Source organism: Apaloderma vittatum, unplaced genomic scaffold (assembly GCF_000703405.1).
Source record: "Apaloderma vittatum isolate BGI_N311 unplaced genomic scaffold, ASM70340v1 scaffold41453, whole genome shotgun sequence".
Classification (NCBI taxonomy): Eukaryota; Metazoa; Chordata; class Aves; order Trogoniformes; family Trogonidae; genus Apaloderma; species Apaloderma vittatum.
In genome coordinates, this window is record NW_009709428.1 from 1 (window position 1) to 10,971 (window position 10,971).

The 10,971-nt window shown below is 41.4% G+C and overlaps 1 protein-coding gene across 1 annotated transcript; it reads left to right on the top strand.

Annotated features, from left to right (window-relative positions):
• Positions 1-684: 684 nt before the first annotated feature.
• LOC104272034 (transmembrane protein 114-like) lies at positions 685-9,926 on the top strand (the record flags this gene model as incomplete). Its single annotated transcript, XM_009866911.1, has 2 exons — positions 685-765; positions 9,789-9,926. Coding segments are annotated over 2 exons (219 nt in total), but the record flags the coding sequence as incomplete, so codon positions are not given.
• Positions 9,927-10,971: the final 1,045 nt, after the last annotated feature.

Sequence of the window (10,971 nt, forward strand, 5' to 3'; positions counted from 1 at the left end):
GTTTTGTGCTGCCCTAACCTGGTTTTACATTGAGTCATTTAATCCGAACTAATTCGCTAAAGGTTAAGCCTTGGGAAGGAAAGAAATGTCTTTTCATTCGACTTGGGGCAAAAGTTCTGGGTGAAAGCCGTTGAAAAGGTAAATAGCAGCATAAAGAATATCAATATAAATAATATTAATGAATATATAGTTTATGTACATAAACACAAATGATATCAATAGTTTAAATATCTACGAATAATGTAAATATAAAAGAAACGAATCCCTTCCTCACCGAAGGGAGGTGCCTGCAGACTCGCTGTGTACCTGCGCTGAAAATGTGCAGGTGAAAGATCCACAAACCCTGTGTGGATATGACAGGATTTCCCCACCTTTGGTTTAGTTTACGTGCCAGGCAAATTACTTTTGGGTTTGATTCCACCATTAAAAACACGGAGTAAGAGAGGCTGTTCCTTTGCTCTGAAAGGAGCGGGTGTTTCTCCTTTGACTTAAGTGCTCAAGCCCCACGGGAGCATAATTTGGCCGATGCTGGGTGCTGAAAATCCTCTCCTTTCCTTCCTGACCTAGGAATGACTGTTTTTAAAGCAGGTAGTGTTACATGAATTACACACAAAGAGAGGATATATTAGAATAAGGTAATATGGCGTATTTCTTTCTCATTTTTTTTCCCTCCTTCTTTATTAGCGAGGAGCGAATGCTACCCTTTGATAAACCCCTTCGAGCATGATAATGCAAACATCACTGATTCACACAGACAGCTTTTGTGTGAGTAACTTCTATGTTGTTTCTGATCTTCCATCCATCCTTCCCTCCCTCCTTGGTCACTTACAAGGTCCCATTTCTGATTCAGAGGGGTCGCTCTCAGAGAAAATGTTTTGACTCTGCTTCTGTACGATATCTGTCATTGCATGTGGTCTTTAAGTGGGATTACTGTTGAAACAACCATCTATGTGTTGTTGAGTTCAGTTAATTTCTTTCACAGGAGCAAGATGTTTCTGCCTGGAGTGGCTCAGGAAGGTATATGATTGTTAAAAATAAAGGCAAAAATGTTCAAAATCCTCTCAAAAGAGTTTGATCAATCTGAGAGGGATCACCCAAGAATTGATCAAGCCTTACGTGTGCAGGAATTTAAGAAAAGAAAGACTAAAAGCAGCATTCAAAGTCTTCGAAAACCATTGTGTTAAAAAAAATTAATTTCCTAACTGCATTTGTTGTTTACTTATTTCTCTTCAGATTCATGTGTCAATGTCAGAATGTTTTCAGAAAGTCTCTGACTTGTGTCAGAGAGATAAGGAAATGTCCTGTGTCTTAAAATGGTACTTTTGCCCTCAAAACCAGCTATTTAACTGATAAATCCTTCAGAGAGCCTTAGAGTGTCTTCAGTCTCTTGGAACAGCATCTTGTGGAATAGCTAAAAGTGCAGCAATCGTAGCAAAGTGAGCCTGGGAGTGCTGCTGCTCAAGCAGCTGAGTTGCAGCAGGAACTGGAAAGTTAAGGCAGGAATAAGATCCCAGGGTGCTGCTGAAACAGCTGGACACACACGTTGGCAGGTTCCAGACTAACAGCACAGATCGCCTCTCTGTGCTCTCCGGGCGGAAGGTGCCGTTTCTTTAATCCTTTCTGCTTAAGACAGGGGGCTTTAGCTGCTTGGTGTTGCTGAAAATGGTGAGGATCGGTGACAATGGTTGTCTGCTGGATCGTTTTGAGGGTTCAAAGATAATTGAACCAGACTGATCACGTTTTAAGTGTGGGCACCTCAACTACTGCGTTGTGGATAGTCTAAAAGTTTCTGGATGGAGTTATAAGTGTTTTGAAAGTTGTGTTCACATTTGCAAAAGTTATATCTGTAGCTTTTCTCAGGTGAGGAGACTTTAGATTACAGCTCTTGAATTAAAACTGAAATCTTCAAAAACAAAAGCAGAGACTCTACTGAGCTCCTTTGGTTATAAAAATCATGTTGACTTGGAAACACAAGCTCTTTGGTAGTCATAAAGTGTAGGAAAATAGGGAATATGAGTAAAAATTGGATTCATAACTGAGTGATTCAGAGAAATTTTTTTTCTCTCTTGCTCTCTTTATCAAGTATGTTTTCTTAGGTTCCTGGGCAAAGACTTCAGATCTGCAAAGACACTTGCAGATTTTATTATAAGCAGGTGTAGTCTGCTCAAAAATGATGAGATAAGGAATCAAAGATACCTTTACGGAAAGAATCTACTAATTTTGATTAGAATGCCCTCCAGAGTGAACTTTTTGGTATTTTAAATGATCACCTTAGGTGCGGTTCAGTGTGGTGAGGCTACAGACCCTCAGCAATAACAGCTGAACATAGGAAGTGCCAGGTCAGCACTTGTTACTTCGAAGTGACATCTAGGTTTGTTAAGTACTGAGATATTACTTTCTACTTCAGCCTTACACTTCTTCCTTAAATATTTTCTGACTGTGGTCGCTGAATCGTATTTAGACAGATCAGAGCAAATCTTCATCTGTAACACATTTTTAATTGGAGTTTTAGAGGACGGTTCTGAGATTGTGGATTCCGGTGTAGTCACAGTAGTTTCTTCATGTGTTGCTATATGGGCCAGACAGGCTAATTGCATGGCTTTAATCAGTTACTTCAACGTTTTTTCCCCTCTGCATGTGCCTGTGCCGGCATCTGTGTGAGGCACATGCACATGGAATTAATCTCAATTTGTCCAGCTGTGCACCCATATTTCTCGGTGTTCAATTGGCAGAGTGAATTTCAAGAGCTCTGGCAACATCAAACGTTTCTCTTGCCAGTTATTCCTAAAAAGATTTAGAAGGGCTCTCTCCCAATGCAGGCACTGAAGTTTAACACGTCAGAAATCCTGTCCCCCATTCTTCAAAGTTCTCATGCTCTTCCTGGCTTGCCTTAACTAGACACAAGTGCTCGAGAGAAGGGAGAAATTCTATAGCTCATTGCAAAGAGCGGGGTCTAAGTCGAAACAGAAGTGCTGGTCACTTCCAGAAGACAAATGCTTTGTTAGAGAATGAAGAGAGTTCTCATTCCCTCCGTCTGTGTTTCCAATCTCTCTCCTATTCATCCCCAGCAGATTTCTTCTAGGCTTATTGTGTATTTCAAGTAGAGCTCCTGGCAAATTAAAATAGTTGGGTATGCAAGTTAAAGTTCTGTGCTTCCAGCAGTGTTAGTCAGGCAATCAACCTAGGTCTTGTTAAGCCTGAGAGTGCGACTCTTTTTCACATCACGAGAGTGCTCTTGAGCAGTTTCTGTAATGGCTCAGACACAAGGATACCTCCTCCTCTGCATTAAGCTTCCATTTCTTTTCTTGCTGCTCCCTCCAGCTGAATGTATGGTCTATACTCTCTCCCTCAAACCCACAACGTATAACGTATTTTCCTACCACAGATTACATTACGGCATGGTTACATGTTTATATAAAGCATCAGCCACTGTCTATAGAAATATACCGCTAGCTTTTCTTTTTTTACTAGGGATGTACATTTTCCTCAGTCCAATACAGCATTAAAATGAAAGTGCAACTTTTCACAATTTAGACAGTTACTAGGGTCTCTTGGTGAGCACTAGGGTTGAAGATAGTCCCCTAAAAGTCACTTTTAAAACTGAAACCTGTCAGCAAGGACACCCCAGAGAGCTTGTCTTGCCGCGTGTTCTCCTGTGCCAGCTGTGGGAGACAAACAGCAAGAGCAACTTTTTTTCCATGATGAGCTGAATCCATCTCTTGCCAAGTGGTAAAGAAAGGTGTCGCTCTGTCATCAAGGGAAGCTCTGTCAGTTCTGAGCGGTTTTGCCATTTTGCAGTAAGAGAAGCATAACTTTCAAAATTGCATCTAAGTGTTGAGGATCACATAAAGAGAGGGAGGTTGGTGCATCGAACGAGGGGCAGTATTTCATCTACCAAAAAGAATTTCCCTGAGTTGCAGCTTTGTAAAATAATTTATTTAAAAAAAAACAAAAACAAAACCCCAAACCCAGAGAACACAAAACAACCAAAACCCAACAAGTTAATTTTGGGCATTTTGTAATGTAAATGTATTTCGCACCAAAGTTTGTACTGTTAATAATGAGCAAATACCGGCACAGTTTTAGCTAAAGACAGCACCAGTGTAATCCCTGCAAAATGAACAATTTTGTTACTATTTCTAATCCAAATCAATTTGTACTCTGGATGTGGTTCAAGTAATTCTTGCAGGATGGATGAGCTATTGAAAGAAGAAATTAATCTGTTTGCTGCAGACTAATATCTCCTGTCAAAACTCTTCTGTGAGCTTCACTTTTTGGAAGCTCGAGTAACCTGTTCCTGTGTGTCCCCGTTATGACTGGATGGTGACCCCTGCTTGGTAACACAAAAATTACTTCCATCCCCATTTTTCTGAACTAAATGCTATATGATACACTGATCCTCGAAAGCTGTGGCTGAGGTTGTGTTTAAAGCATGGTGAAGTCTTTTAAAATGTGAATTTTTTGGTGTGTGACTTCCTCCCCCCACCTCCTCCTCTAGTTTAAAACCAAATTGCCACACAGCTTTTTATTCTTCCTTTTCCTTTTGGCACAACAAAAACGATGTCTATAATGTGTTATTTGGCCAACACGTAAGAGGCTGTTTTCATCCCAAGATGCGAACAGACGCAAAATTACGAAACAGATCGTTTCTCTTGAATCTTCCCTTTGCACCTCAGACTGGTGTAGGGTCCCATCTACACTGCAGAGATGGGGCTTGCGTTACGAAAAATAACGAGGGGAACTACTTTTATTTCTTAATGGCTGCCTGGCTTGTCCCAACACAAGAACCAGCTGCACTAGGTATTACGAGCTATGATTAAGCCTCTGACAATCCTGATTTTTTGTTATTGATTTGAACATCATGGCCAGTGATTGTTTTCCTGTTACAAGTCGCTTTGTAGTCCTCTCCTCTGTTCCTGAGCCCTTCAGAGATGATCAGTTAATGGATATGGTTTCTACTTCTGTATGGCTGCAGGAAAATGTTCTTCTTGTTATAAAACCAAGACTAGAGTGTGTGGCTGCCCATGCACAACTGCTTAAATTGTTCTCCCCAAAGTATTTTTATCTTTTCTTCTTTAGACATCAGTGTCGCTGGAGCCATGAGGCTGCAGGGAAGTTAGTGCCTCCTGCGGGGAAACAATCTTTGCATTTGGGGCAGTTACCGGTACCTCGGTTGTTATAACAAAACCGTTGCCTTGGTTTCTTCCTCAGCAGAATTAGTTTAATAGCACAGCTCAGCTAGACTGGATTTCCTCACAGCGTGTGGACCCTGTAGCAGTCACTAACCAGCTCTTCTCCCTCTTCACTCTTCTCCCCACTCTTCATGGGCCTGCTTCATTTTTTACTGAGTTGCATGTAAATAATGATAGAATCTGAGAACGCCTTGTTCTTTGGTTGCCATTATATTTTCCTGGGGGATTTACAATTCTTCACAGTTTTTTTCTTTTTGGTTTTAATTTATCAGAAAGGAACAGCTAGGGCTGGAATACCTGGCAAGAGCCAGTTCAGAGGCCAAGTTAAATAAGACCCAAATGATCAGGGTGGAAATTCTACCTTAACTGGTACGATAGGTGGCTTTGTTCCTGAGCAACAGTGCAGTGGTCCTTCAAAAACATTCCGGTGAACATTTGCTTTGGCACTTACAGTAGATATTACAGTAAATATATACAGAAATCTAAGGTAACTTTATCATCGCTGCAGCTGACACCTACCGAGTGGCAACTTCTGATGAATGTTCTCATTTTCCAATTCATTGGTATCAGAGCAAGTGTGAACCACAGGGCATCGCTTGCTTCTGTCGTTTTACCCGTTCCTTGTCTTGAAGGTTTCTGTCAGTGCTCACCTGAACCAAGTCCAGCGTCATTTTATTACTACTGTCTGCAATTTGCCTTCCAGCTGAGCTCAGAGACTTGTTGCAGAAGAGCACGGAGCTTATCTAATTGTCCTGGGGTACCCACTTTGCGAGCTCTTCTCCACTGAACAGGAGGGAATCTGAGCCTTCCTATCCCTGGTGTTCAAGCACAGAAGTCACAGGTTTAGCCCCAGACAGCAGTTCTTTAGCCACACACAGCAGTTCTTTTCTGTTGCTCTTTGTTTCTCTAAGTTGTTTCCTTCCTTCCTTGCTTGCAGGCAGGTCGGGTTTTCTCAGTGCTCTGTTTCTTCCTGGCTTTGCCAAGTCTTTCCAGAGCAGCCCAGTTGGATTTAGTTACTGCCAGCATTCTGTGTCAGCTAGAGGCTTCTGTCTTTCTGACTGACTGTTTAGTTACTGCTGGGGAAGATAAAGAGATCCTTGATTAAGCTCCTCTGAGCTGCTGCCAATAGGAGTATTTTTGACGAGGTGACTATTACCGATTCCTAGAGACTATTTGCTGTTAAAAGCTGTGCAAACAAATCCAAAGTTGGTTTGAAACAATTAAGCTCCAGCCTGTCAACAGGAGATGATGACTAACAAAACTGCTAGACCTGAACTTTTGCAACCATTCGATCTCTCTAGTTCATCCCACAGATTTCTGTTACAGCAGCTCAACAGCTGTGTTGGGTGGTAGTTGAGAAGTGTCTGCCAAATTCACAGATCTGGACACACTGCAGATGTCATTTGGTCAGACCTCTAGTGAAGGAACTATGGCTAGCTGAGATAAAACTTAATTAACACAGATCAAGCAATTCAAGTATTTTTTCGCTAAAAAAGAATGGAGTGGGTTTTTAAATGTTCATCAGCTTGTTTCAGTAGTTTCACGATTTGACTATTGGGTCTTTCGTGTTGAACTGACAGGGAACTCGGGCATTGAGAAATAAATGTGCGAAACGATTCTGTTTTAGAGAACAGTGCACATACTTGTGCAAAATGTTTAGGTTTTTTTTTTCCAATACTAGATTAATTTCATAAAAATGAAGGCTGTTATATGTATAATACATAATGCATAAATACGTATTTCAACACAACCTAAAAAAATACTGAAATGACTGCAAAATCGATGTTTTAACTTCTCTCACAAATGATTGTTGAAGACAGAAATAAAGATATTTAAAGTCATGTCCTTCTATAAACTAATTCTGTCCCTCTAATCAAGGAACATAATGGCATAACATCATATGCCAGACGGTATGAATTCGGATTCCTAAGCGGTTTCCATGGCAGCGTTTTAGAGTAAGTTTCCCAGGCAGTTGCAGGTTTCATGGAAGGATAGATGGGTATAAGGTACTGAACTAGAACCCTGGAGGTGATAAAAGTGCTGTCTAACCAAATACAATCCATTAAATATTTGATTTTAAAAAAGCTGCAGGTGATTCATGAGAAATGTGATCCCAGCTGTGTGGAGGCAAAGCAAGGCTCTGCCACGGTGGGATTTATGGGTTTCGGCTGAGATATCACTGAAGAGGGCATAAAAATCAGTTATTCTGATGTTGCATGCACCTGAGAGAGATCTTTAATGTAATCTGTGACTCTCACCAGGAGAAGGCTCTGGCATGGGATTGTTTTCCCCTTACTTCAAAAGATTACATTCAGAGCCTTATCTTTTTCACCTGCACTTGTCCTGGCTACAGCTGCAGTCCTGGCTGCAGCACCTGAAATCACCCCAGGAAAAGGAAAGAAAGAAATGCCTCGTCTAGTTGAGAGACATCCCTGCCCATGACAGTAAGGTTGGATTCAATGATCTCTAAGGTCCCTTCTGGCCTAGGCCACTCTATGATTCTATAAAATAGCAGCTATGAGTGCAACTGTCCTGAGATGTTGTTCGTAAGCAGCAGCTTTAACTGGTGAGGGGCACCTGGAAACTCACAAAGCGCAGGCCCAGGGCTGAGCTTGTTCCTGCTTCTTCCCTCCCAGCAAAGCCAGATCTGAGGACAGAGTTGTGCCATTCTTAACATTTTTACTTTTAAAATGTTGATTGCATCAGATTTTATACCCCCAAGGCCGCTTCACCTCTTAGGTACAAGACCAAACCCAAGGGGACACGTAGATGTCAAAGGGGCAGGGAAACAAAACCAGACCCGATACCCTCAGGAAGCACGAACGGGGCAGCAGATGAGCCTGTTCCCACTGCCCCTCTGGAATGTGAGGACTAAACCATGTGCCAGTTCTCTGTTCTGTCGCACCACATCGCAGCACATCCCTGGCAACCGCTTCTAACTCTCTAAAACTCCTGAGCTGAGTTCCATGCCTATTTCTCCTCTTGGAATTCAACCAAGATTGGCAAACTGTTTTGACATAGTGGTTTACACACTGTAAGCTGAACATTGAGTTGACTGTTAGCATCTGAAAATTGCTGTAGTTTTGGGTTTCTTAGTCAGCAACAGCAGCCCTGGCCTGTTTTGCCAAAGGAAAGTCCAGGGAGTATCCTCTATTTGGAAGCAAGGAGAGAAAGTGCTCCTTCCAATGCCGAATGTTGAATTCATGCTTCTGAGCATCAGCTGATCGTAATGGGGGCGTATGTGGGACTAAATATGAGTCTACAAATGGAGATAGAAGAACAATAGGGTTGCCTCCCAAAACTTTGTCACTTGCCACACTTTTTCTTGTGAGCGTATTCTGTGCTACACAAAACAAATAATTCTGTCTTGAAATAACATTCCTCTCAAGTAAAGAAATGAACAGTGTCTGCCCTGATCCTGTGGAGACCCTTCCAAGGTTCTAGAACTGAACAGAGATACATACATGATTGTGGCTTATCTTTATAATGATATTGAAGAGGATAAGCTGGATCCTTAGCCAGCGTCAGGTGGAGAACCCCTAATTCAGTGGGCACTTACAGTGGCTTAAAAAAATTGAACATCTGATCCCACACACTGTGATGTCTTAACTGACTCATTTTCCTTGGGAACCAGCTAGTGGTGTATTGTTGTTCCTCTGTGAAATTAAATCTGACGGTCAATCCTAGAGCCCTTCAGAAAATGGATTTGAAGTTTTCCTTTCTCAGTAACTCTGCACTTCACTCTGCTATGAAATCAATTGCTACTGCAAGCTGGAATTAGTTTTTTTGGTTATTGCTCTAGAAAAGGTTGAGTTGAATGTTGTGGATAGATTGCATGAGAAGGAACAATGACACAAAGCTGGTTTATGATGGGAAAAACAGTGTGATATGAAAAAGTACCTAGCAACCCTCTGTTTACACAGCTGTTAAAATGTTACAGGAATCAAGGAAGACTAATGTGAAACATTTAGCATGGGAGGAAGCGAGCAGGATAGGTTAATGTACTTATTGAAGCTGCTGTAGAAAACAATGACAGACAGAATCTGAGCTGGATGGGAAAATTTACGTCTAGCTGATGGTCAGCTGCAACAAAGGAAAAGGTCAACAATTTGTTAGATCGATTCATCAGAGAACATGTGACAGAAAAGAATGCGTTTAACCAAAGCATCTGCTGGATTTCACCACCCCAACAGAACGATGCCACTCGGTGTGATCTGTGTGGTTCTGGTAACTGGGGCTACTTTTTCTTAAAATCGATGACCACCTGGTATGCAATGCATCACCTGCTGTCCAGCTGGCCTTCATACCTGAGGACAGCCTAATGCTTAAATATATCCATGTTTGAAATATTTCCATATTTGAAACACAGGCTGTGATCCTGTGAAGGTCTTGCTCTGTGTGTTACCTTTTCTTTCCTGCTATATGTTAGTCCTGCTGCCTTACATTGCAAACCCAAGCGACTGTCCAGTTCCTTGTTTGTGCAGTGCAGAATAAAGCTTTGACCCCAATCAGGACCTCTGCACTTAGTAATTATTAGTACATCCAATGATGCCGTAATAAAATATTAAAATATTAACAATTTTCCTTTTTCTTCAGATATGCATGGGACATTTGTCATCCTGATGCCCCTCAGCCTAATATTGATGGTTTTTGGAGGAATGACCGGATTCATTAGCATTCTTGCCAGGGCCTACCTACTGCTTCTAATGACAGGACTGCTTTTTCTTTTTGGAGGTACTGTATCAAACGCTTGGCTCAACTGTTTTAAGTAATAAGAGATTGTATCTGAGAAATATCACTTTGTCTGCCAGGGGAAAAAGCTGAGCAAGGATTTGCTGTCAGAATAATGCTGGTGTTGATTCATTTGGTGTCTGCTCAGCTCAGATGGGATTCTGGAGTAGAAAGCGGCCACTTAGAGTCAGGAGAGGCAAATCCTCACACCCAGCCATACATCTGCGTGGAGCGAGACACTTGGAACACAATGTGTTTGCTGTGCCCATTAACACAAAAGATTTAATATCTTCTCAGCTCGATGACCAAATTGTTTACAGAGTAATGGAGAAGTGACTTTGGAATTAGTATGATAGCTTTGCACAGATCTTACAACCCTTAAGAAAACTGATGTTTTTCAAAGGCATTTGCACTGAGTTCCTAAAAACAATCCTTCTAGGTATTCCTGGTGTACCTTCCCTGCTACTTTTGAGCTAGAATGCTATCCCCAGACTGCAGGTCACAAAGGGAAACACCAAAGAATAATTTTAGTTGAGGTGTAACATTTCAATCTGAAGCTAATAAGAACTTTTACATTTTGTTTTTGCTGTAACCAAAACCTCTGTGTTTTAGAACATCATTTATGAATTAAAACAAAAAACATTCTGCCAAAGCAGGAAAGCTGGATGTAAATCCATTTCAATTTTCTTCTCCAAGTGGATTTTCAGTATTGTTTCATGATGTAACTCAAAGCAGAAGTTTTCCCCAACAGAAAATGGGATCCTCAATATTGGCCCTCATCAGCTGATTATACAGCTCTTTTTCAAAGAGGGGAGGGCTAAGAGATTGCTGGAAGCAAATGCTGCTGTCTCAAAGTCTTGACTGACCTTTTTAGTCTGAAATGCTCCTACAAAGACCAGCCATCACCATTATGCTTTTCTTCCGCAAAAAAAGAGTAAGTTCTGTTTCCTTAGAACATCAGAGAGCTGTATGTGCTGAAAAGGGTTAGGCTGTTTGAAAACTGCTCCAAATAGGAAGTGAAAGATGAAAAGCTGTGAAGTGCAAAGCA